Raw genomic sequence first — 23,938 nt, 5'->3', positions numbered from 1 at the left:
TTGAGAAAAAATGATCCCGTACAAGAAAACTGAAGGCATGATTCTGTTTAGTACCTTAGTACAGAAGTCATTTCTCCAAGGACTTGCCTACAAGTTCAAGAACTAAAAGAAGATGACACTGTATCTTTCATTCTTCCTTTTATTTCCCAAACCACTGCAAGAGGAAAGGACCTCCTGATCAAACCGGGGTGTCAGAACTCTGAGGGCATTCTTACGGCTGCCAGTTTAGAGAAGAGGAAAGAGAAACAAATGAGAGGGTGGTGAGAAAGGAAAGGAGAGGGAGTTGGGAGTATGTACGGGAGAAAGAATTTGGGGAAACAGGAACCAGTCAGCTCACAAACTGCAGAGGTTAGGGGGTGCTGAGGGCTAAAACCAGTTACTGAACAGTGATGACTGGCAGGCTGCTGAATAACTCGGGAAGACCAGTCTGACAGATGGACAGGACTAAGATTCAGACTATGGCTGTTAGAAAAAGGAAACATCTAGTGTGGACCACTGTCAGGGGAGGTCTGGCAAAGAAATGAGGACTACCGTCTTTCCAAGGGTCATGGGAGAGGTAAGCTGATTATTTGTATTTTAAGATGTGGGAGGGGCTCCTGGGTGGCTCAGTCCATTAAGCATCAGAGTCTTGGTTTCAGCTCAGGTCATGATCTGAGGGGGGAGATCAAGCCCTGGGTCAGGCTCCATGCACAGCCAGGAAGGAAGATTCTTTCCCTCTGCCCCTCCCCTTCCTGCATGCATGCTCCTCCTGCCTTTTCTCTCTCAAATAAATAAATAAATAAATAAATAAATATTAAAAAAAAAAAGATGGGAGATATCCTAGCAACTTGGCAGACATAGAGAAAGAAGTTAATAGAAAGGAAGAAATTGAGGATATATTAAGAAAGAGTAACTGATGAAGCAATCCCTGTGATAGTTTGGATATTATCTTACATTTGCATATTGCTTTACAATTTGCAGAGCCCTTTCACACCACAAGTCTCCCATATTCCTTACATAATTCTATGAGCCAGGTAGAGCATGAACTATCACTTAATTTTACTTGAGGAAACTGAGGCCCAGACAGGTTTGTGGGAATCCAAGGCAGTGTAGGAGAAAGAGCCCTGAAGTTAAGATCTTGGATCTCTCTTTCACTGATTCTGTGCTTTGGGCAAGTTACTTGGCTTTCAGGGGCCTCAATCTCCTAACCAAGGAAATGAGGATAATACTTCCCAGGCTCCTCCAACACTCAGACAATGCCTGCCAAGGTGCTGGCAAGGTGCCTGCAGAAAAGTAGGCACTGCAGAAGCTACAGCCACACTTTGGCAAGGAGACTGAGGCAATGCAGTGAACATTCATTAATATCGAGTGCCCGATAACTCAAGATAGTCAGGCACCGTGACCATAAAACATCACTGCAAGTGACAAGGGGCATCAGGGGAACATACAAGCGGCTTACGAACAAAGACGAGACTATGGTTAACTGTGCGCACCAAAGGGTTAAGGATAAACATGTAAGGATCGCGGAGAAGTTCAAGACAGAGGTGGCCTCTGGGGTGGATGTTGAAAGAGGAGTTCCCTGGTGGAGGGGGAAGTGCATTCTAGGAGGAGAAACAGCACCCGCAAAGGCTCACGGGCATTCCAGCAAACAGGGCACACAAGCTCGATCAAGCCAAGATCCCCTTGGAGCTGACTCAGCCACCTCAGAGAGCAAGAAGAGAGCTCATAGCACCTGCACTCTGCTCCACACCCTCTGTGACTCCCACAGGTGGGAGGCAATTCCCTCCCAAAGAACAGCCAGAAGGGGAAAAAGTAGCGAAGCTGCAAGAGAAATGAAGAGGTAAAGGGACTACCAGCAGCTCTAAGTCAGACCCGAGGCACCTCGAGGCACATCCCTACAAAATATCAATCCCCCAACCATGTGGGCCCCTGCCTTTCATGCTCTCAGCTGACACCTGCAACACGGTGTGAAATCACACGTAGGATGTGGCTGCGGCCACAGGTCACTGAGGCACTCGAGGATGCCATGCCAGTGTTCATCCAAGTCACAGCTGGCAGCCACAGCACGGGAGCTACTAGTGTGCCTGTGAATACCTGCTCACAGCATCTCCGTCTGCAAAATCCCTCCTCTGTCATCTAAAGAGTCCCAGAATGGCAGAAAAGTGCTACAAGCAGCATGGAAAACCTTATGGCCCTCAGAGCCACAGCCCAGTAGAAACGGAGTAAAACCGAAGTGCACTTTGAGGATCTGGTTTCATTGCCCATCCCTTTCATCACCTCAAACTCTTTTATAGTTTTACAAGAGAGTTTTACTACTATTTACAGTTAAAGATGTTCCACTGGTTTGAATCCAGAAATAAGATATGTCTGGAATCCTGTTATTCTTCTCCCTCAGAAAGAAATAGGAAGGAAATTACTGTTATCTACCCTGGCTGCTAAGTGAAGCTCAACAAATGAATGTTCTGTTATTCGTTCTGTTTAAAAATATGCTTACCTATGGGTTTACAAATTCGCAATTTTCAAAGAACTAGAACTTACTGTGATCGGCATGGTAAATAGTAAAAAAAAAAAAAAAAAAAAAAATTAGGTCTTTCTGATTAGAAGCCATAGAATTTAGCAATGTTTCAAAATCCCCATCAGAGACACTGATTATCACTGCAACAAGTACAAAAAGATTAGTCAGAGATTCTCAACTGAAGAATTCTTTGTTGTAATTTGAGGTCTTTAAAAACAACAAAAAGAGTCAATGTATCATTGCACTTATGAAGCACAATCTATGAGTCAGACTTATATTTCAACCTCTGATGCAGCTGGGATTAAAGAGAGAACTTGGACATTATTTCTAAACGCATCTTGGCAGTGAACTTCATGAAAACATAGAGACACAATTAAATAGATTCACTGAATCCAGGTTGAAACTGCAGGTAAACATAGGCTTTAGTCCTCCCCTGTGCTAGTCAGGAGGATAAGGTGAGTGTGAGAGAAGCTTTGCACCAAATGGCAAACGCTTGGGGAGGCTCAGGGTGGCAGAAGCCAGCCAGCTTGCCAGAGGGACATGTGGACTGGGGGAAACGCACACTGAAGAGGAGCAGAGTAGGTGACAATGCTGTCAGGCAAACTATTTCTAACTTGATCAAGAGAAAATGAAATAAGAATGTTTTGGCATCAAGGATGACTGTCTCAGCATGATTTTAAAGTGATGGGATTTTAAAATGTTTAGTCTTGAAAGCCATAGGGAGAGCTACTGTTTCATTGAGTTAAACAAAGGGAAGGTGGTAAAAGAAGTGAACATACTAAAATTGGTTTACCTTTCAGGTAATTGGATTGTACTGGAAAAAAAAAAAAAAAAAAGATCATTCACCCTCTCTGGTTTATAAAGAATCAGCCATTGCCAGTTTGGTTGTTTCTATCTTGCCTTCTGAGGCTCACGGCAAGAAAAGTTCTGCAGCCAAACTTCCTGGTAATCAGAGAACAATGTTCCTCAATGGTGCCAATTAGTTATACCTAGTTCACTGGAAACTGTACTCAACATAAATCAAAACTAAAGTTAATAAGTGAAGAAACAAAGTACAATTTCATCATGACCCTAGCAAAGTGGGAAAGTGAAGCAGCATGCCTGATGTAAAAAAAGGATGATCACATTACCTGCTGGGGTACCAATCTGGATATTATGCCCCCTCCCCATCAAAGAGGCTGAAGCTAAATTTAAGGATGGCAGTGAGACCTCTACTCATAAGTCTCTCATTCGGATTCCTAAATTATATTAACATATAAAATTAGTCACACCTAAAATGCAGTAGTAAGACAAAATACCCAAAAATAGTGGGGGATGTATAGCACCCAGACTGTAGGAAGCAGCAAAATGACACCACAAGAAAGCAATCACATAGATCCAGAAGTTTAGGAAACCTGTAGGGAAAGTAACCTGGTGTCTATAGCCAGTTAGTAACATGAAGGTGGGAGGTGAGGCGGGGGCAGGAGGGGCGCAGATGTGCTCTAGAGTAAAAATCAGGAGACAAACCAAAGGAAATGTGCAGACCTTGTCTGGTTCCAACAAACTGGGAGAAGATGGACCTGACACTATCAAGGACATAGGAATACAGACTGAGTACCAGATGATGCCAATGAGCCGCTGTGAACCTTCCTGTATTGTGCTGGGACTGCTGTAAGAAAATACCCATATTCCTGCCAGAGCCATAATAAAACGCCGAAGTGAAAGGACATGAGGTCTAGGGCCTGCTTTAGTCACAAGAAGGAATAAAAAAGAAAAGAAAACAAAAGATAGAAATGAAGCAAATCCAGCACAGTTTTAATAGTTACTCAATCTGGAAGATAAATATATGCAGGTAACCTACATTATTCTTTATATCTTCACTTATTTTGAAAGTTTTCATAATAAAGCATCCTTAGTTTAAACACTGACAACACCAAGCTCACTGCACATTCACTAGCCAATAAACCATACAACTTCACACATCAAATAAGTCTTTATTAACTTGAACACCAGTGTCAGCTGTCCATGAAAATCCAGGGTTTTCTAAAGAGTTTAAAACATAAAACATTCCTATCTCAATATGTGAATGCTCTTGAACTTTTTTTTTTGAGGATATACCTTAGCAAGGAATAAGTGATACTGAATTCTCCTTCCCAATAATATACCCTTATATAAAATTGCATCAAAATTAATAAAGCATGATTCACTGAAACTCACTATTGGCAGAAAAGAAAAAATTTGCTGAGCATTAAAAATCAAAATCAAACACCAAGGACACATTAAACAACTTTAAAATGATTACCTCTATAGGGGACATAGCAAGGGGGAATGCCATGAGCAGGGATGGGGGTGACACCAAAATTTCTCACTGAGTACTTTTTAATGTTGTTCTGACTTTTGGATTCACACAAATGGACTGCCTAATCAAAAATCACATTTCATTTTAAACAAAACAACTGAATATATACTTTTCATAATTTAAAGAATTACTTCTCTTCCATGCGGACTCCAACTGCGGACACTAAAACTTGAAAAAAAAAAATAAGATTTTTCTGTGCTCTTTAAGATGTCTATCGATCACTCATGCCACTATCTCCCAGGATTGACTTTTGGTGGTTTTAAAACACATTTGTTTCTTATCTTACTTCTAAGAGGTTCTTTCTTTCTTTAGGCGAACATTTAAGAAACTTAAAATGCATCTGGACATAAAAGCAAAAAAAAAAAAAAAAAAAAAGGGTCCCTGGGGTTAACTTGAAGAAAAACTCAAATCAAGGAAAGCCCCTTCTATTTTTTGTTTCGTGTCAAACCACATATTTAAGTCTTTACTTGAAAGCAGAGGAATTTAACAAGGATTTAGCAGTCTTCACTTTGCTCCCTTCTTCTAACCTCAAACCCAAACTATTATATTTTCATTTTCTTTTGTCATCCATTACCTGTGCTTCTTGGCCAACTCTTGTCACTCAAGATTATTGAAACCTCAAACCAAAATGCAGTCATTTGCCTTTTAAGCACCTTAAAATAGATGTTTAAAACCCTCACTTCTTAAAGTCTCATCTGAAGCATTTACGTATCCCTTTTCTTGGTGCTTTTACTGAGTTAATAGCCTAACAAATGACCTAGTATTGAAACCTGAAGTAAATTAACTAAAGTCCCTGGTGTAACCAGGCAGGTTACATTGTGTTCCTGGAATAGCTGGTGATTCCTTAACTCTAAGAACCAACAAGCCTGGTAAAAACCTTTGTTAACAAAAGAGTATTATGAAGGTCACCCTGCTTTCAATAAATCTGACAGATGAAAACAGCCATTCACCAAAATATGATATCCTCTTTAAAAAAAAAAAAAAAAAAGAGAGAGAGAGAGAGAGAGAGAGAATCACTGGATTGTTTTTAATAAGGTTTTCAATTACTGGTTTATTTTTTCCCCTTTTTCTTTTTTTAAATAATAAATTTATGTTTTATTGGTGTTCAATTTGCCAACATACAGAATAACACCCAGTGCTCATCCCGTCAAGTGCCTACCTCAGTGCCTGCCACCCAGTCACCCCCATCCCTAGCCCTCCTCCCCTTCCACCACCCCCAGTTCATTTCCCCAATTACTGGTTTAGGTACAGTCTTGAACAGTGGCTATCAACCAATATGCATTTACTGAGTCCAGAGTGTGTATTCCACAATTTACTGCAAATAGAAGAAACAAGTCACACTTTTTTCTTAAGAGCTTTAAGGTCTGGTTGATGAGACATGTCTAACACATAAGACCAATAGAACACATTGTTAAAGATCAAGTGTGCCACATGTGGCTGTAAGCACAGTGATGGCAGGAACTACAGTGGCTGTAGCAGACCTGGATGTTTTGTGGACTCCTGGCAAAATTTCTCAGGTAGGACAGCAAAAAAAGGCAAGGTGAACACTAGTAGCCACCAGACAGGCTCTGCCTGAGACAGAAAGGGATCTGACTTGGGACAGAGAGCCTAGTCCAGCTGAGGAAAGCTGTAAAGGAAGAGGCATGGTAGAAAAAAAACAGAAGGATAGGTCATACCCAACAAATAACTGTGGGTGTGCATGCATTTGTTGTTAAAGAAAAGTGGGCTATGACTAGATCCTAGAAACCATGAATGATGGCTCCAATTCTACTTTGAAAGCAGTAGTTATCCCATGACCTTGAAGAAAAAAAGGACCAGAAACGAGCTGTCCTGCCAGCCAAGCACAGTCCTCCTCCCTGCTGGGCACAGTAATGCTCTGGGAAGCACAGGCAAGGCGGACCTCTCTGGCCGTGTTCTTTCTCCATCATTAAAAGCTTCTCTGATAAGCATTCTACAACTAACTCAATACATTCATCATTCTTTAGATAAGTGTTAGAGAAAGCTTCAGGGAGAAGTGACCACTCCTTCAAAAGATTTTAGAGAACACTTAAAAAGCACCTCTTAGAGTAAATCTTCTTCTAGAACAGTGTCCAGAGAAGTCCAGTTCCATATAATAATATTATTTCACTACTAACTCATTTAGTCCTGACTATGAAGGAGGGACTATTATAACCCCCATTTTATAGATACCCTTGCTGAGAGGCTTCAGAGAGGAGAAGTAACTTTCCAAAGATCGTGTATAGCTCATTAGTGGTTGAGCCAGGGCTCCCTCAGGCCCCCCAGGCTTTGGGGAACATGCTCCAGATCACACTGCCACCCTACCTCGGGTGTTCCCACTCTTTCCATTGGCCTGTGTGGACAGCAAGACCCTGTCTCTGTGGCTTGTGCACAGGGGACAGAACTCAGTGATCTCTAAGTACCAACTCCAGAGTCAGTCAGCAACATGAAGATTTTGCAATCTTTGCAATATTGAACTTTGGTAGAAATGGAGAAGAGAAAGTCACTATCCTTTAGTCAATGTCTTTTATTTAAGATTACTCCCAAACTTCTCAGGGATCCCATACTCCTAATTAATGCATATACTTTACAATTGAATATAGCTTTCCAAGTCTTCAAATATTCATATATAATTTTCACAGAACTACCGTTTGGGCATCCTACACTTTCAAAATAAGACTAAATGACAAGAATATCACTTAAATATAAGGCTAAGACATTCATTAAAATAATACGGGGTGGGTGACATAAAACAGAGGAATACCACATAAAAATCATAGTAGCAAAAATCAGAAAGAAACAAATTCATCTATTTTACATTACTTTCCAATGTCAAAAGTTTTTAAAACCCTTTTTTGATATGGAAGGCATTAATAAAATTTTAGTGTTCCCTTATGCTACATCTTGGTTGGCCAAGCAACCAAGTCAAATCTTGCTTTGAAAAAGTTTGAAGAGAGAAATCATTTGTTTTATGTAATGATAGGGAGCAAAGTCTGGGGTTTTGCAGCCATCAAACACATTTGTGAAGTAATTACATTAACCTATCATATATTCTAAGCACTCACTGTTTATTGTAATCAAATGATTTACAGATTTTGAGTAATGGTTTATGTGCTTCCATAGAAAAGGTGGCTCATGCTGAATTTGGGATATATGTATAAAAAACAGCTGAAAAAATATCAGGAGACAATATGCTTTGTAAGATTAGTCTAAGGAACAGAGATGTCACAGAGAAGCCAAAGAGGAAAATGAATGAATATTAAGTGGGTAAACTCTTCAAGACACTGATCTCAGGGCACCTCTCCTCCTACCAGTGCAGAAAAGAACACCAAAAGTTACTGTTTTCTGCTTTTATTAACAAATATCAAAAAAAAATCATTAAAATAAACAAAAAGCCTAATTTCAGTGAGGTATTTACTACCCTTTACTTCATGTTTGAATAATGCATAGTAACAAAAAGATTTCAAAGTTAAATACCAATCAAATAAGCATATTATCATGATATATGCCAACATGCTTTATGAAGAAAAAGGCACAAAGCTTTTATTTTCTTCTATTACCTAAATCAATCTTAACTCTGGGTTAGAGCTGAGGATCTCAAAAAGGAACTATAAGAGAAAAAATGTTAAAGATCTGTTGAAGTGTAGAATTGGAAATTTTTTTATTTCTATTGCATATGTATAGTTGCTTGGGACATAAACATTTCTAAATTTATTCACTTTGAACAGGCCTCCATATTTCTTGGGTTTACATGCAAATATAAAAATGACAGAAATAGAGGATATTTCAGGAAAAAAAGCATTCCTACTAGTTTGCCCATAATAGAATAAACACAGGAGAATATGGAAACCAAAGGAGTACTTACATCAAGTTAACTGTCCTAAATCCTTATTTCACATATATCCTTCCAGATGTGTCAAGAAAGTGCCCACAATATATTCAAACAAAAATGAGGAAACATAAGAAAAATCACAAAGCCCCATCCCAAGCACTACTTTATTCCTCTATTGGTTCAACATATATTTGCTGAGCACCCATCCTGGGCCAGAAATGAGAGAAAATCAGGGTTCTAGTAGAGTCTCAGCCCCCAAAATTCTCATTGTAGTAAAAGAACCTGGAAGCTACACACAGGAAGAAGCCAGATTCCAGACCCCACAGGGAGATATTTAAAAGTTTTAAACAAGGAAATGATATGAGCCATAGAACAGGCCGCAGGGGTATGAGGAGGGGATAGAGCATGATCCTATGCACGATTTTAATCCAGATAAAAAACACGTGGGCAAATGCTAACCATGCCAGCACGAGGCCTGGACTTGAGAGCATACAGGCTTAAAATGCAGGCAACTGAGTGAGTAGACTAGTTGCATACTTAATGTGCAAGGTGCTCAATAAAGATTAGCTTTTTTCTTCCTTCTCATATATGAAGATTTCTCCAAAAAAACCTTACCTTTCTGCACGAATCACACCACTGTAGTAAGGGGGATCCCAAGGCATTAATTCCTACAATGGAAAAATTCATTGCTATGAAAGTTATTGACTATGCCACAGTTTTTACCAACAAGTTAGACAGCTTATAAAATGTAAACCTGTTATCAGAAAAGTTTTATAAAAACCCTGAATATTCATGAAATACCTCTTTATTTTGACTTCCCCATAATCAATGAGTACAAGGTATAAATGAAACATAATCCCAGAATTTGGGGAAAAGGTAAATAAGGTAAAAAGTAAACATAAAAGTCAACATTAATAGATAAAAATAGCCATGTCAAAATTTTTCCCAAAATGCAACCCACATATCAATCCATAAAACATACTGCAGGTAAGATTAGGGTTCTAAAGATAAGATTAAAGTTCTTTCTAAATCTAAGCAGGCAGCTTAGGGTGGATTGCCAAAGTGAAAGCAACAATTTCAAGTGTAATGAAGGGAGAATTACCTCTAATCTTGCCAAAGAAAATATGTCATAAAGAAGCACTGTCACAAAAAAGAGAAAAGAAAAGAAAAGAAAAGAAAGAAAAGAAAAGAAAAGAAAAAAGAAAAGAAAAGAAAAGAAAAGAAAAGAAGAAGAAGGAGCACTGTTACAGAAGTTGGTTTTGACAACTGGTACAGAATACTGAAGGGAAGAAAAGCTTGAATACCTGAAAGATCCTCCTCCCCACAAATTGTCCAGGTGACAAGAGTGACTAAAAGCCCAGGCTGTGAAGTCAGAATGCCTGGGCTCAAGCTTTCAATCCACACTACTGTACGACATGGAAAAAGTATTTCTGCTCGTCAATGCTTTCCTGTTTTCCTCCTATACCACCTGATCTCACCACTCTGTACCCCAAGCCCATCTCCTGCCACTTCCACCCTCCTGAGCTCCAGTCTGGCCAAACTGGTCCCCTCCCTATTCCTTGACCACAAGGGGCAGGTGCGCTCTCTGCGGAGAAAGCTCTGCCCCGAGTTACTCTGTGGGGCACTACCTCATCTCTTCCAAGTCTCTGCTCAAGTGTCTTTTTTTTTTTTTTTAAAGATTTTATTTATTCATGAGAGAGACACAGAGAGAGAGAGGCCGAGACAAAGGCAGAGAAAGAAGCAGGCTCCATGCAGGGAGCCCAATGTGGGACCCGATCCAGGGACTCCAGGACCACGCCCTGGGCCAAAGGCAGGCACCAAACCGCTGAAACATCCAGGGATCCCTCTGCTCAAGTGTCTTGAGAAGCCTTCCCTGACCAATCCCTACAGAACAGCAACCTCCATCCTCGTTGCTCTGCATTATTTTCTCCTGTTGCCCTTATCACCATACAACATGGCATGTATTTCTTTCTTTCATGTACTTACTATCTGCTTTCCTCCCCTAGAATGTAAGCTTCTTGAGGACAGGGACTTTGTTCGCATTTTTCCTATTATATCCTCAGCTTGAATACTGCCTGGTACACAGTAGTGCCTCAATAGTTATTTGCTGAACAAATCAACAGCATCTCCCAAATACCATTTCTTAATGCACTTGGACTATTAAACAGAATACCTGGCATTGAGTAAAAAACTCCATGAATGTTGGCTTCTTTTATCCTTTGATTTATCCTTTAAATTTTCAGGTCAGACATCATGTCCTCAAACAACAAGGTGTTCTTTTTTATATTTTATTCCATGACCATGGAGTGTAGCCAATGTAAGATACTTATAGGCTTACTATCCTTCTCCCAGCATCCCTGGAACTATGGCCCCTAAGTGTTCAGTTCCTGGGACACATTTCCTCCAAAAGATGATCATTTACGACCTGCTACATACCAGAGAGTACAGGCTCTAGGGAAATAAAACCCAGTAAGACCTGATCCCTGTACCAAGGAGCCGGTAATGGTCTAGACTCCACAATCAGAGTACAGTAGGTTATGCCTGTGATGTTGTACCATGTGAAATAGAGCCCATGAGAAGGGTACTGGAGGAGATGAAGACCAGCCACATTGAATCCAGATGAGAAAGAGGGAAAGGCATTCCTGTGTACAGAGTTTGTAAATGACTGCATGCTACTTACCACAGTCATGGGCACATAAATACCAGTCAGAATTTTAAAACAAAAGAAAGAAAAGCAAGGACAAGCAAAGAAGCAAAGTGGTAAGTAGTTTTTAAGAAGCACAAGAGCATCACACAGGCATTACTTAGTAGGGAACAAGAGACACGGCTTAAAGGGGCAGCAGAAGACAAGGCTGGAGAAACAGGTAGAAACAAAATGTGGAAAGGCTTGGTGGGAAAGCTAAGAAACAGGAAAGTAAATCTGAGAATTAACGCAAGCCACTGAAATATCTTTAAAAAGTGGCAAAATCTTGGGGGATCCTCAGGTGGCTCAGCAGTTTAGCACCTGCCTTTGGCCCAGGGCGTGATCCTGGAGTCCCGGGATCGAGTCCCACATCGGGCTCCCTGCATGGAGCCTGCTTCTCCCTCTATCTGTGTCTCTGCCTCTGTGTGTGTGTGTGTGTGTGTGTGTGTCCCTCATGAATGAATAAATAAAAGCTTAAAAAAAAAAGTGACAAGATCTGATCTGCCTTTTGGCAAAATCCCTCTGGTGACAAGTCATTCATTCATTCCTATTTCAACTAAGTGCTAAGTACCTACCCTATGTCTAACCCTGAACTAGGCACATTGCTAAGTAGTCCAAATCAGGAGCCAGAACAAAAGGCTTGAAAATCAGTTTGGCAACTACAATGATAATCTGGGTGAGAAGTAACAATGACCTCAACCAGCACCGCGGCAATGGGCATGGAGAGGCAAGAACACAGAGCTCTCAGGAAGGAAGAATATATAGGATTTAGTAACTGATGGGAGGGTGGGGGATAAATAACCTGAAGGGCTTGTCAAAACAAGGATTATAAGGCTAGAGATGCAATGGGTCTCATGTAGGGCTCAAGAATCTCTATATCTAACAAGTTCCAGTTGATGCTACAGCTTCTGGTACAGAGAACACACTTTGTGAATCACTGGCCTACAGTGAGTGCAGGTTCTGGCTATGGTAGCAAGGTGAAAACAGGGAATTCAGGAGAAAATGAGGCATTTCACAAATATCTGCAAAATAACCTATATCGATAAGGTATACAAAACGTCTAGAGAGGATAGTTCCATATTAGCTTTTAATGAATTAGCTTTTGACAACATACCTTATCTTTTCTGTTTCTATGTTCACCAAAATAAATTCTAATCTGTATCTAGTTTCCTAAGTGGACCTACCTACCATGCCAAAATATGCAGATGATTAATCCTACTTTGCTAGACAGCTCCTACCATAAATTAACAAGTTGACATGCTATTCCAGAAATTGGTGAATTTGATAAGATTAATCTATTTCTTAGTAGCTATATCTGAGAAATAGGTAAATAATTTCTAAATCTGCAAGGCTCATTTCCCCTAAATGTTCTCTATGATTTTGGCCCTGGCAGCAGCACCAAATCAAGAATTGCCAACAATGGCACCTGCAGGAAAATGATACAACCAGCAACCCTGCTGTGTCCTTGAACCAAGTAGGAACCAGGGTCCTCGTATCTGGAATCCCATCACTTTTCAGGGCATGGCATCACTTGGGCAGCTTTTGGACATAAGGACATTTAAGCCTGTACAGTAAGACCAAGTGACCATTTAACCTTATGATTAAAAACAACACTTAAGTGTGTTAAGTTGGGGTATACCTTTGAAGTCAATATCGATCTATTTAGTTGAGCTCCATAAATTAGCAAATAAAAAAGTAAACTGCAATGTTAACATTGATGGTTAAACTGCCATGTACCAGATCAATCCTCCACTGAGCTTTCTCAAAGGCTGCTTCAAACTAAGAAGGCCACTTTCGGTAGAATGGAAGCAGCCTTCGTGTGACTGTATATTAACATATGTTGTTAACATACATTTATAGGTGTGTATATGTGTATGAGCATATGTGTGCATTGATGTCAACTAACCAACAAAAATACTGATTTCCTGGAAATGTCAAACCCAGACATATGGATCAAGTATTTCAATACTTTATTCACCAAACCCAAGATTCAGAACCAAGACCAAGGATCAGAAACAAGAATATACACACCTTTAATATATCACAAGAGTTCTAGAGTCAAAAGATAAGGACTTCAGCTGATAGACTGTTTAAATTATAATCAAAATATTCCAAAATTGTCACTTACAGAATTTTGAGGATTTAGTTTCATTTTCATCCTTCGTATCATCTCAAAGTCTTTTATAGTTCTGTAAAATAGGTTTATCATTCATTGTTAGGAGAAAATTTTAATAATTACATTATTAAAGAACTAGTTCTCTGGGGAAATAGGGTAACTGGGTGATGGGCATTAAGGAGGGTACTTGATGTAATGAGCAGGGAGTGTTATATACAACTGATGAATCGCTAAACTCTACCTCTGAAACTAGTAATACGCTATATGTTACTTCATTGAATTTAAATAAAAAATTTTTTAAAAAAAGAACTAGTTTTCTTATGTAACTTTCCCCAGTATTCATGATAAAATTAGAAGTAATTTGTAATGCAAATGTAAAGCAGTATTAGTCCAAATTTTACCTGTGTTAGAAGGGGCAGCAATACATCATCAGTAAATTATCACAATTTGTCTTTGAAAACATCCTAGCAGATAGATATAGGACTTGAAAGTATTAAAGCTTGGAAAAATTAGCAATGTTACAGATACATGTAAAGGTTACAACCAGCAAACTTTAAATCACCGCTCTTTGCTATACATTAAAAAGGTAAGAGACTAACAAAATTACCTTTTTAAAAAATATATAGAGATTATATAAAATATATAATTATATAAAAAAATATAAAGAGAGGTTACTATTCATAATTTTTCTCCTACAGAAAACCTCTAGCTGGGCAATAATCAAATATGTGCTTAATGTCAATAGAATGTGAATTTTTTTGTTAGAATGAACTCCTATATATACCTGTAAAAATCTGATGGCATGCTTGCTCAAAATATAATCTATTGTTACATACAAGGGAAGACAGAATACTAACACTTAACTAATAAAGAAAAGTAGAGTAAATTCTCAACTAACCGCATAATTAACACTGCCTCTTCATTAAATCAAAGCTACAATGGTTCACCAGATTAAAAGAAAAGCTTAGAGTGTATAGATATAATCCAAATTAGAGAGGATTGGGTTCTAAGGCATGAGTTTATAATAAAAGAAAATGGAAATCTGAGCTAAAATTTAACATGCTAGTATAGTCAAAAAGGCAAATGAAATTTTAGACAGCTTTATGAGACAACTATGACATGCCTCTTCCTGGAATCCTAGGTATCTGAAGGCTACTGGAGTGTGGCCTCTCAGCAAAGGACTAGAAAGCACCAGTGGAAGACAAGAAATTCTATCAAAGATGGAAAGGCATAGCCAAACTGTGGAAGGAGCCTCGGTGTCCATCGAAAGTTGAATGGATAAAGAAGATGTGGTCTATGTATACAATGGAGTATTCCTCAGCCATTAGAAACGATAAATACCCACCATTTGCTTAGACGTGGATGGAACTAGAGGGTATTATGCTGAGTGAAATAAGTCAATCAGAGAAGGACAAACATTATATGGTCTCATTCATTTGGGGAAACATAAAAAATAGTGAAAGGGAATAAAGGGGAAAGGAGAAAAAATGAGTGGGAAATATCAGAAAGGGAGACAGAACATGTTATCAACTCATACCACCAAATGTTTTAATTACACATCAATGAGGGGTTCCAATGGCAATGAAGTAGTTAATCAGAGGGGTCAGCCTCAGTTTTCAAGATTATCACCTCAGAAAGACAGCTGTGTGCTTGCTAAATCTCCTCACAGTTAATCCAATCTCTTTAGTCCACAGATCTGACCCAATATTCCCATACTTCCACCTCCTAATTTTTTATAAATCAAGTCTTATTTTATAAAAAACTACATGATACACACTCTAAAGAGTAGAATAAAAAAACTAACCTTTCAGAAAGTCTGTCTGATAGCTTCTCAAGGAACTGCATGACAGTCTCTAAAAATGAAATCCAAAAGAAAATATCTTTAATTACATAAAATAAAATGAACATACCTGTTAAAGTTGGAATGTAATGGTTATAATCTATGCACTACAATGCCATCAAGTGATCATTTTCAAAAGGTCCCAGGGCTGCTAACATATACTAGGCATATAATAAATAATTCCAGATGATGATGATCAATTTAACAGAAAATGAATTAAACAAATATAGTAATAATCCAAAGCCTTCCATTATACCCCAAAATGAGGAATGAATGGGGGGTCAAAATTTCAGTGTGTTTCTATCTACTCATACGTGTAAGAGAAAAATAAGTTTTTTAGAGCTTTCTAATTTTTCCTGAGTTTTAAAAAAAAGATAGCTGGATTTTGATTTATTTATAAATATCAGTACAATTTAGAAACATGATTCACTGAAAATTATATTTTAAAAATCAGGTTTTTTTCTGGACAACTATTTTTATTTTTCACATATAGCTGCAGAATAATCGATTCAGGATCAATACCAAAAGAAAATATGCCAAAATTAGAACATTAGAAATTTAAGCTCTGCTAGGATTTTAAGTACTTAAATACTTCAGTCATCTAGTCATTATATATTTGTTACAAACTCATAAAGGCAACATAGTACAACAACGATTATTTTCCATGATAGGGAATTTTTCATGTGTATTTTTGAATTTACCACTTTTTGCCATTGATTTATGTATAGAGAACTTTCGCATGTATTTTAGAGTTTGCCACAAACACTGTTTTTATATTTTCCAGATGATCTTGTATATGGTTTTAAGTTTCCTGCCATCTCCAATTCATCTTCTTTCTGAGTAAAATACAAGCCTGAGAAAAGAACGGAGGTTAACCTAAACCAAGAAGCCATGGGGTTTCCTGCCACTGTTGATCCTTAACAAGCCTCGTACACAGTAATCCTGAAAACACTGCCGCATGTACCATATTAAATGGTATTAGACCTTTAAGAAAAAACGGTTATTTCATTAAAAATGAACTCTTATTTCAGGATATCATACCAGCTGCATAGAGAAGTATTCTCAAGTAAGTCTATGCATGTTTTTTATTTCTAAACATTTTTTATTCACTTTCACCCATTTTTGTTTTTCTAGCTATTTTGCACATGAAAAATCTACCTCAATTCATCTACCTGAAAAATTGTCATATTAAAAAGAATGAGTTTGAAGATAAATGCCTCACTGGAGAATTATTTCCTAATTCACCTGTTGCAGGAATGGCCACCTTAAAACCTTGCTTCCCTCCTGCCCTCCTTCTGCCTCTTGCTGAAAGCTCACCATTCCCTCACCTCCAATTTCTAGTTTCACTTCCCTCACGAAACCCTTGACAACCACATGAGCATCCGACAAACATCCCCCACTCCTCAAATCCTACAGCATTGTTTTGACACTGAAAAGGCACTGACCTATACAATTATTTATCTTTATATTTATATAACGGATCCCACCAACTAAATTTTAAATTCCTTAAGGACACAAGTCACATCCAATGTGACTCTATGCACAATAGCCTAACTCCAAAATATGACCATACTAACCCCCTAGTGAGCGATGACATCTGGCATTAGCTGCAGCAGATCCAGTGACCTCCAATCCACACTGCTCACCTCAGTGGTCAATCCTCAACCTTCTTCAGACTGCACCTGCCCTCAGCATTTGAGTCAGCTGATCACTCCCTCCTTAAGACACTTCTTCATGTGGTTTCCAGGAGCACCTCCTCTGTTCATTTTTCTCCTCTCACTGATGCTCGTTCTTGGAGGCCACTACTGGTTTTTCCTCAGATTTCTGACCTCTTAAACCTGGAGGGCACCAGACCCCATGTCCCAGACTTCTCTTCTTCCTTAGATGCATTCACTCCCTTTGAGATCTCATATAATCTCAAAACTTTAAACAAAGACCTAGGGGCTCCTGGGTGGCTCAGTTGGTTAAGTGTCTGACTCTTGATTTTGGCTCATGAGAGTTTGGCTCATTTGGCTCATGGCTCCATGCTCAACAGGGAGTCTGCTTGAGATTCTCTCCCTCTCCCTGTGCTTCCCCCACTCACACGCTCTCTCTAAAATAAATAATCTTTAAATAAATAAATAAAGACCCAGATTTATATCTGTGGCTCAGAGCTCTCTCCTCAATTCCACAGATACATATCCAACTGCCTAGTATCACCATGTGAACACCAATTGGTATCTCAACTTAACTTGAACCAAACCAAGCCTCCAGTCCTCCCCATTTTAGTTAACAGGAACTCACTATGTCTTTTCAGTTGACCAGGTTAAAAGCCTTGGTTTCCCCTTCAAAATGCTGCATATCCAGAATCAGACATATTCCCACAACCTCCTTTGCCACCATTTTGGTCAAGCTACCATCCTTCTCATAATTACTACAAAACAGCTTCTACATGGCCTCTCCTCCACCCCTGTCTCTCTGCAGTCTATCTCAGAGTCAGCAGCACATGACCTGCCATCAAAATTTAAGTCATGTCACCTTCCTTCTCTGCTCAAAATCCCTCAACGACTTGCCACTTCACTCGAGGAAAAGCCCTACTGAACACAGCCCCTCCTTATCTGCCTCTGCCTCTTACCACTCCCCTCACTCACTCTGTCCACCGCTTTGGCCTTTGTGTTTTTCCTCAAACCAGGTCAACCTATGTAGGGCCCTCTGCACTCACTGTGTGTCCATCTGGAACGAACTTTCCCTAGTGAGCCATAGGCTTATTTCTGCACTTCCTCTAAATCAACGCGCACATGCCTCATCTTCAGCAAGCCCCTCTCTGGCAAGTCAGTTTAAAATCCAGCACCAGGGCAGCCCCAGTGGTGCAGCGGTTTAGTGCTGCCTGCAGCCCAGGGCATGATCCTGGAGACCTGGGATCGAGTCCCACATCAGGCTCCTGCATGGAGCCTGCTTCCCTCTCCTCCTGTGTCTCTGCCTCTCTCTCTCTCTCTATGTCTATCATAAATAAATAAATAAATAAATAAATAAATAAATAAATAAATAAATAAATCTTTTAAAAAAATAAAATAAAATCCAGCACCACCCCAACACACTCATGCTCCTTATCCCCTAACCTGTTCAGTTCTCTCCACAACTTGTAGTAACTAATATCATACTGTGATCCTTACCTATTTATTTTGTTCTTATCTCCCTTATAGAAATATAAACAGCACAAGAGCAGAAATTTTCATGTCTTACACAGATTTATATCTAGGGCCTGGGATAATCACCAACATGTAGTGGGCACTCAGTAAATATTGAATCAATGGATGAAAACAAAGACTGAAGATGATGTCTTTTATATCATCTGTTAAGTCTCAAACAGCTTATGAAGACCATAAGTTTAGAGCATGGGTTTAGGTTTCAGCTCTGCCACTTTTTAGCACTATAACTAACCTCGAAGTGGATACAAACATCTACCTCACACAGCTGTGCAGTAATTAAATGAAATAATGGCCAATGGCCCAGAGTAAGTATCTTACTATTATTACAGTTGATCCTTGAACATCAAGGTTCGAACTGTGCAGGTCCACTTATACAAAGGTATTTTCGAAAAATATGGTACATTACTATAAATGTGTTTTCTCTTTCTTATGTTTTTCCTAATAACATGTTTTTTTTCTAGCTAACTTTCTTGTAAGAATACAGTATATAATACATACAACATACGAAATATGGGTTAATTGACCCTTTGTTATCAGTGAGGCTTCCAGTCGACAGTGGGATATTCATAGTTAAGTTTTGGGGGAGTCAAAAGTTACATGTGAATTTTAGATTGTGCAGGGTTGCGGGGATGTCCGCAGCCCTGCATCATTTACGGATCAACTATACAGATAATAATAATAAAGTACTGTAACAATCTGGTGACAACAATGACTACAGAAAAACATACAAAAATGACATAAGATCTATTTAGGAGTTAAACGGGGTGAAAACAAATTGTATGCACATAAGGGGTTCAGAGACAAACAATGGTGTCTCGGGGAAGTGAAAAGGCTTTGTGAAAGAGGTAGGTTTTGAGCTGAGCAATGAAAAACCATGTAAGATTTAACAGACTGGGAGGTGGGAGCTGTTGCCCATGCAGGGAACAACATAAGGAAAGGAATGAGTGTGATGAGCCCATGGTTTTGCAGAGAGCCTTGACAGGTCAAGGAAATGGACGTCTCTGAAGAACGCTTTGGAGAAGATGGGGACATACTAGAGTGAGAAGGGATATGCATGGAATAAAGACAGAACAGAATGAACAATGTGATCTTCCTCTCACACAGAATTCACTTCTAGTATTCCCTCTGTCCATGAAGGGCACGCCGGCCCAGATGCACAACCAGAAACCAAGGGTACCCAGCACACCATCTCCTCCTCCCTCTCAACCCATCACCAAGGCTCAGAGATTCAACCTCTAAAAGGTATCTTGAATAGGACAATGCCACCATCACAGCTACTCTACTCCTGACTCTGAGAAAACCCACTATAGACACTTACATTATTAGTACTATTGTATAAGGTTTTCTTTGATACATTACAAATCAGAAAGAACTCAACAGAGCACAAGGCAAGACTCTCACAAACCCTAGGTTGCTTTTTCCCCAACACAAATCCTCCCATTTCGTACTCTTCTCTCATAAAAACATATAGCTCTATAAACCTCCTTTTTAGGTTTATAGAGCTATATGTTTTTATAGCCCTAGCCTATATTCAACCTTGTCTTCAGCACATACATTGATCTTTCCTCCTCTTTCACACTAATTCTAACCAATTTGGTTAGGCTGACCACAGAAACTAGCTGAGTTATAATGAAAATAATAAAAATAAATAAATAAATAAATAAACAAATAAATAAATAAATAAATAAATGAAAATAATTGAAATCAGCATCAATGAAAATTTAAGTATGACTTACTCTCAACATGCACAAGACATAAATTACCATGGTTGGAGAGAATGTATGTCAAATTATTAGCTCTATTTAGAAGTCAGTTTTATATAAAGATGTAGAAAATCTCAAAAAATGGGTCTCTGAGTATATTAAAAAGAGAACACTAATTTACAGCTATTTAAAATCAGAAGTTCAGTTTGGCAAAAATCCTATTTTACCCTGAAAAGTTGGGTAGGTGAACAAGATTACCTGGATTTTTGGCTATTGTTCCTTGGAGGGCTCTGTGGGAATATGTGGAATATCCCACTAACTTGGCCAGAAGGTCTCTGTGGCTGAGCAACTCTTCCAAACATTTCAACTGACCGGCATTGGGATAAAGAAAAATTTTGTAAGCGGCTTCTCGAACCTATATTTAAAATGTAAATGGTAGAAGGTATAAGAAGTGCCATGACACAAAGGCCCATGCAATGACAATATAGGCTAACTCTCACTTCTCTATTCTATAGGTGATCATTGCTTTAAAAATAAAGTCAGGCTTTATACAGGATGAATAAAGCTTTTTGATCCATACTACAAAGCTTCTGTAGTATGGGATACAAACACATCCTTGACTGGAGTTCTCTGTTATAGGCTATGGTGGAACAAACATTCACCCAATGCATGTGCCATAATCAGATTAAAACTACAGGCATTAAGAATCTAAGTAGTCTCAAATGTCAATTATTATCTATCATACTTTAAAAATGAGTTCTTTGGGCAGCCCGGGTGGCTCAGCGGTTTAGCACCGCCTTCAGCCCAGGGCCTGATCCTGGAGACCCGGGATCAAGTCCTACATCAGGCTTCTTGCATGGAGCCTGCTTCTCCCTCTGCCTGTGTCTCTGCCCCTCTCTCTCTCTCTCTCTCTCTCTCTGTGTCTCTCATTAATAAATAAATAAAAATAAATAAATAAATAAATACAATCTTAAAAAAAGTAATGAGTTCTTTATGAGATATGAATAAACCATTTTCATCATTCAAAGTATTAGCAGAAGTAATAATCTCACAGTCAAATTTTAGGCCTTAGTAACACTCAAGTATTTTTAAAGGTATGATGACATTATCACTGAATTTTGAGTTAAAACAGGAGCAACATACAGACAGGAGCCGAACTATGAAGAGAGTGGAATGCACGTACCAAGTCATCTGGAGCTTCTGCATGTAGACCATCAATTATGATATGATTTCCAGTGACTACAAAGTTACGATGAATGTGTTCTGGTAAGAGATGCTTCTCAACCTTGTTGGGAAAGTTAGTTCCCACAAGAAATGTATTACTCAAATCCAAGATTTTAACATTCAGGTCCACTGCTCTTTTACGCTAGATGCAGAGGGAGTAAAAGTTATTTAAAGGCATTTAAAGTAATTTTTCACAACTGATTTAACAGACCATCTATAAAGGTGGTAAGGCAACATATATGGTTAAATTAATTGAGTAAGATACTAAATAAAAGGAATACTATGTTGTTTATATATTATCTATAAAACATATAATAATATCCTATAAATAGTATGCTAAATCTATTTTTGATAGATTCTTAATACCCTAACAGTTTTTATGGTATTACTATGCTTTGAGATTAACATAAATTCCAGGGTTCTATTTTATGCCTATAATCTTTTATGTAACTAATCTTTGAAATTAACAACATTTGGAAGTACAGAATCCTTCTCTAATCCCCAAAATAACCTCTTAGTTAAGTGAATTGGAGAACAGTAGGTAGTTGAAGTATCGATATAAGTAGTTGTAGACTAAAAAGAGCAAGTAGGGGTGCCTGGGTGGCTCAGTCAGTCAAGTGTCTGCCTTCGGCTCAAGTCATGATCCTGGGATCCAGAGCCACCTCGGGCTCCCTGCCTGACGGTGAGTCTGCTTCTTCCTCTCCCTCTGCCTGCCACTCTCCCTGCTTGTGCTCTTTCTCTCTCTCTTTCTGTCAAATAAATGAATAAAATCTTTAAGAAAAAGAGCAAGTATTGGAAGGGAAAGTTTGAAAATATACTCAGTCCTAAATGACGAGATAAAAAGGTAGAGGGAAAGGAAAGATATTTTTGCAAGTCTTCACAGGAGTACAGTGAACACCCAGAGGGGGCTGCCCTGTAGTGTGCACACACTTGAGCAGCTACAGAAGGACAGCAGCACAGTGGGAAGCAGAGCCAGACAGAGCAAACAGGGCAGGCCCGGTCTTCCAGCTCCGTGCCCGGTACACGTCACCCCGCCAACTCACGGGAGAGGATGTGGATGGCGTTGGCACACCCACGTGGGCTTTTTCTTGCAGTCACACCTTTAGGACATACAATCTCCTGAGAAAAGATGTATTATCAAAGGGAGAGCCCACAGATGTTTTGGAAAAAACATAAACTGGTTCATGTAATCAATCCCATCTACTGGTGGAGGACAAGGAGGAATCTGCAGTTGTTATTACTAGAAAACTAGATGGGCACCTGGTGAAATCAGATGCACCTCTTTCTGGGATGGTGGTCACTAGCCTTCAACACATTCTAAATTGTAGTATGACCCTTAAAAATGGTTAAGCAGCATTAACAATTTTTAAAAAGGTATTTAAGATGCCGACATATGCTTGATAAGATGTTGGGGGAAAATCAAGTATATGTTAACCACCAAAAATTTTACAAGATAGGGGCACACGGGTGGCTCCATGGGTTAAGTATCAGACTCTTAATTTCAGCTCAGATCTTGATCTCGGGGTTTTGAGTTCAAGCCCCATATGGGGGCCCACGTTAGGTCCCATGTGGGGCTCCACACTTGGTGTGGAGCCTACTTAAAAAAAAAACTTACAATATAGAGAAATCAAACTTTATGGAAAAAAATTAGTTTTCAGATACTCCATTGTCTTTACAGTCCAAGTTTCTCTTTACCGATTTTGTCTCTATTATGGCCATCTATCGCCACCTAATGGCCACCAGCAGAATAACCAAAAAGGTGAAAGATTTGGAAATCACACTACTTTCCAAAAATATTCCCCAAAGCCTTTACCAATGGGAAAAAAAAAGTCATAAAACTATTTCAAAGAATTTTAAAAATCCCCCAGAATATTAAAAACTGGGTTACTTCCTGCATTCACCAATTTTCTGGGCATAGCATTCCATCATTCTGAGGTAAAGATATGATACTCTACTCTAAGAATTCTATGCAATTGTGTTATTTAACAAATGATTGCTAAAAAACATATACCTCCATCAATTTTAAACTTTTAAGTTATATTCATAAGAAACCTTAAAAATTAAATAAAATATAACCTAGGAAGAATACAGAAAGAATATACAGGCCTTTATAATTTGTACATTATGTTGGTGGGTTTCTTTCAAAAAGCGTAACATGTCTCCTTTTATCCTGTCCTAGTGGAGCACCTTGGAGAACAGACACAGAGGTTACGAGAGAGGAGTTCAGCAGGTTTACTTTACTTGCATCTTTAAGGTTCGTGGGTTCCAGGGAGTGACATGCCAGGAAGGGCAGCTATCCTTTTAAGAACACTCAAGAAGTAAAAGCAGCAGGTTCAATGCTGGTGAAATAGACTAGACCTTAACTTGACACATAATACCTTTGAGTAAAGTTTCAAAAACATCTTTCCTGAGGATTATATAAAATAACAAGACTATTCGCCTAGATTCTCTACTAGCAAGTCTACTATTCTCCACTATCTTCCTTCTGAATATCAAACTTAGTATTAGCTAGAATTATTATGA

The 23,938-nt window shown here is 38.9% G+C and overlaps 1 protein-coding gene across 3 annotated transcripts in view; it reads right to left on the bottom strand.

Moving 5' to 3' along the window:
* The window catches only part of MIPEP (mitochondrial intermediate peptidase), a 171,477-nt gene that overhangs the window by 126,709 nt on the left and 20,830 nt on the right, over positions 1-23,938 (bottom strand). For all 3 annotated transcript variants that reach the window (XR_013362922.1, XM_077868387.1, XM_077868386.1), the window contains exons 6-10: positions 21,375-21,557; positions 20,450-20,606; positions 15,265-15,313; positions 13,473-13,533; positions 9,277-9,329 (exon numbers count right to left, since the gene is read on the bottom strand). Coding sequence is in view for 2 of the 3 variants with exons in the window: in XM_077868387.1 (XP_077724513.1) it covers positions 9,277-9,329; positions 13,473-13,533; positions 15,265-15,313; positions 20,450-20,606; positions 21,375-21,557 (503 nt within the window). In the remaining variant the exon portion in view is untranslated. The remainder of the gene's footprint in view (positions 1-9,276; positions 9,330-13,472; positions 13,534-15,264; positions 15,314-20,449; positions 20,607-21,374; positions 21,558-23,938) is intronic.

The sequence above is a fragment of the Canis aureus genome, chromosome 24 (assembly GCF_053574225.1).
Source record: "Canis aureus isolate CA01 chromosome 24, VMU_Caureus_v.1.0, whole genome shotgun sequence".
Classification (NCBI taxonomy): Eukaryota; Metazoa; Chordata; class Mammalia; order Carnivora; family Canidae; genus Canis; species Canis aureus.
This window is presented reverse-complemented; position numbering and strand designations above follow the sequence as displayed.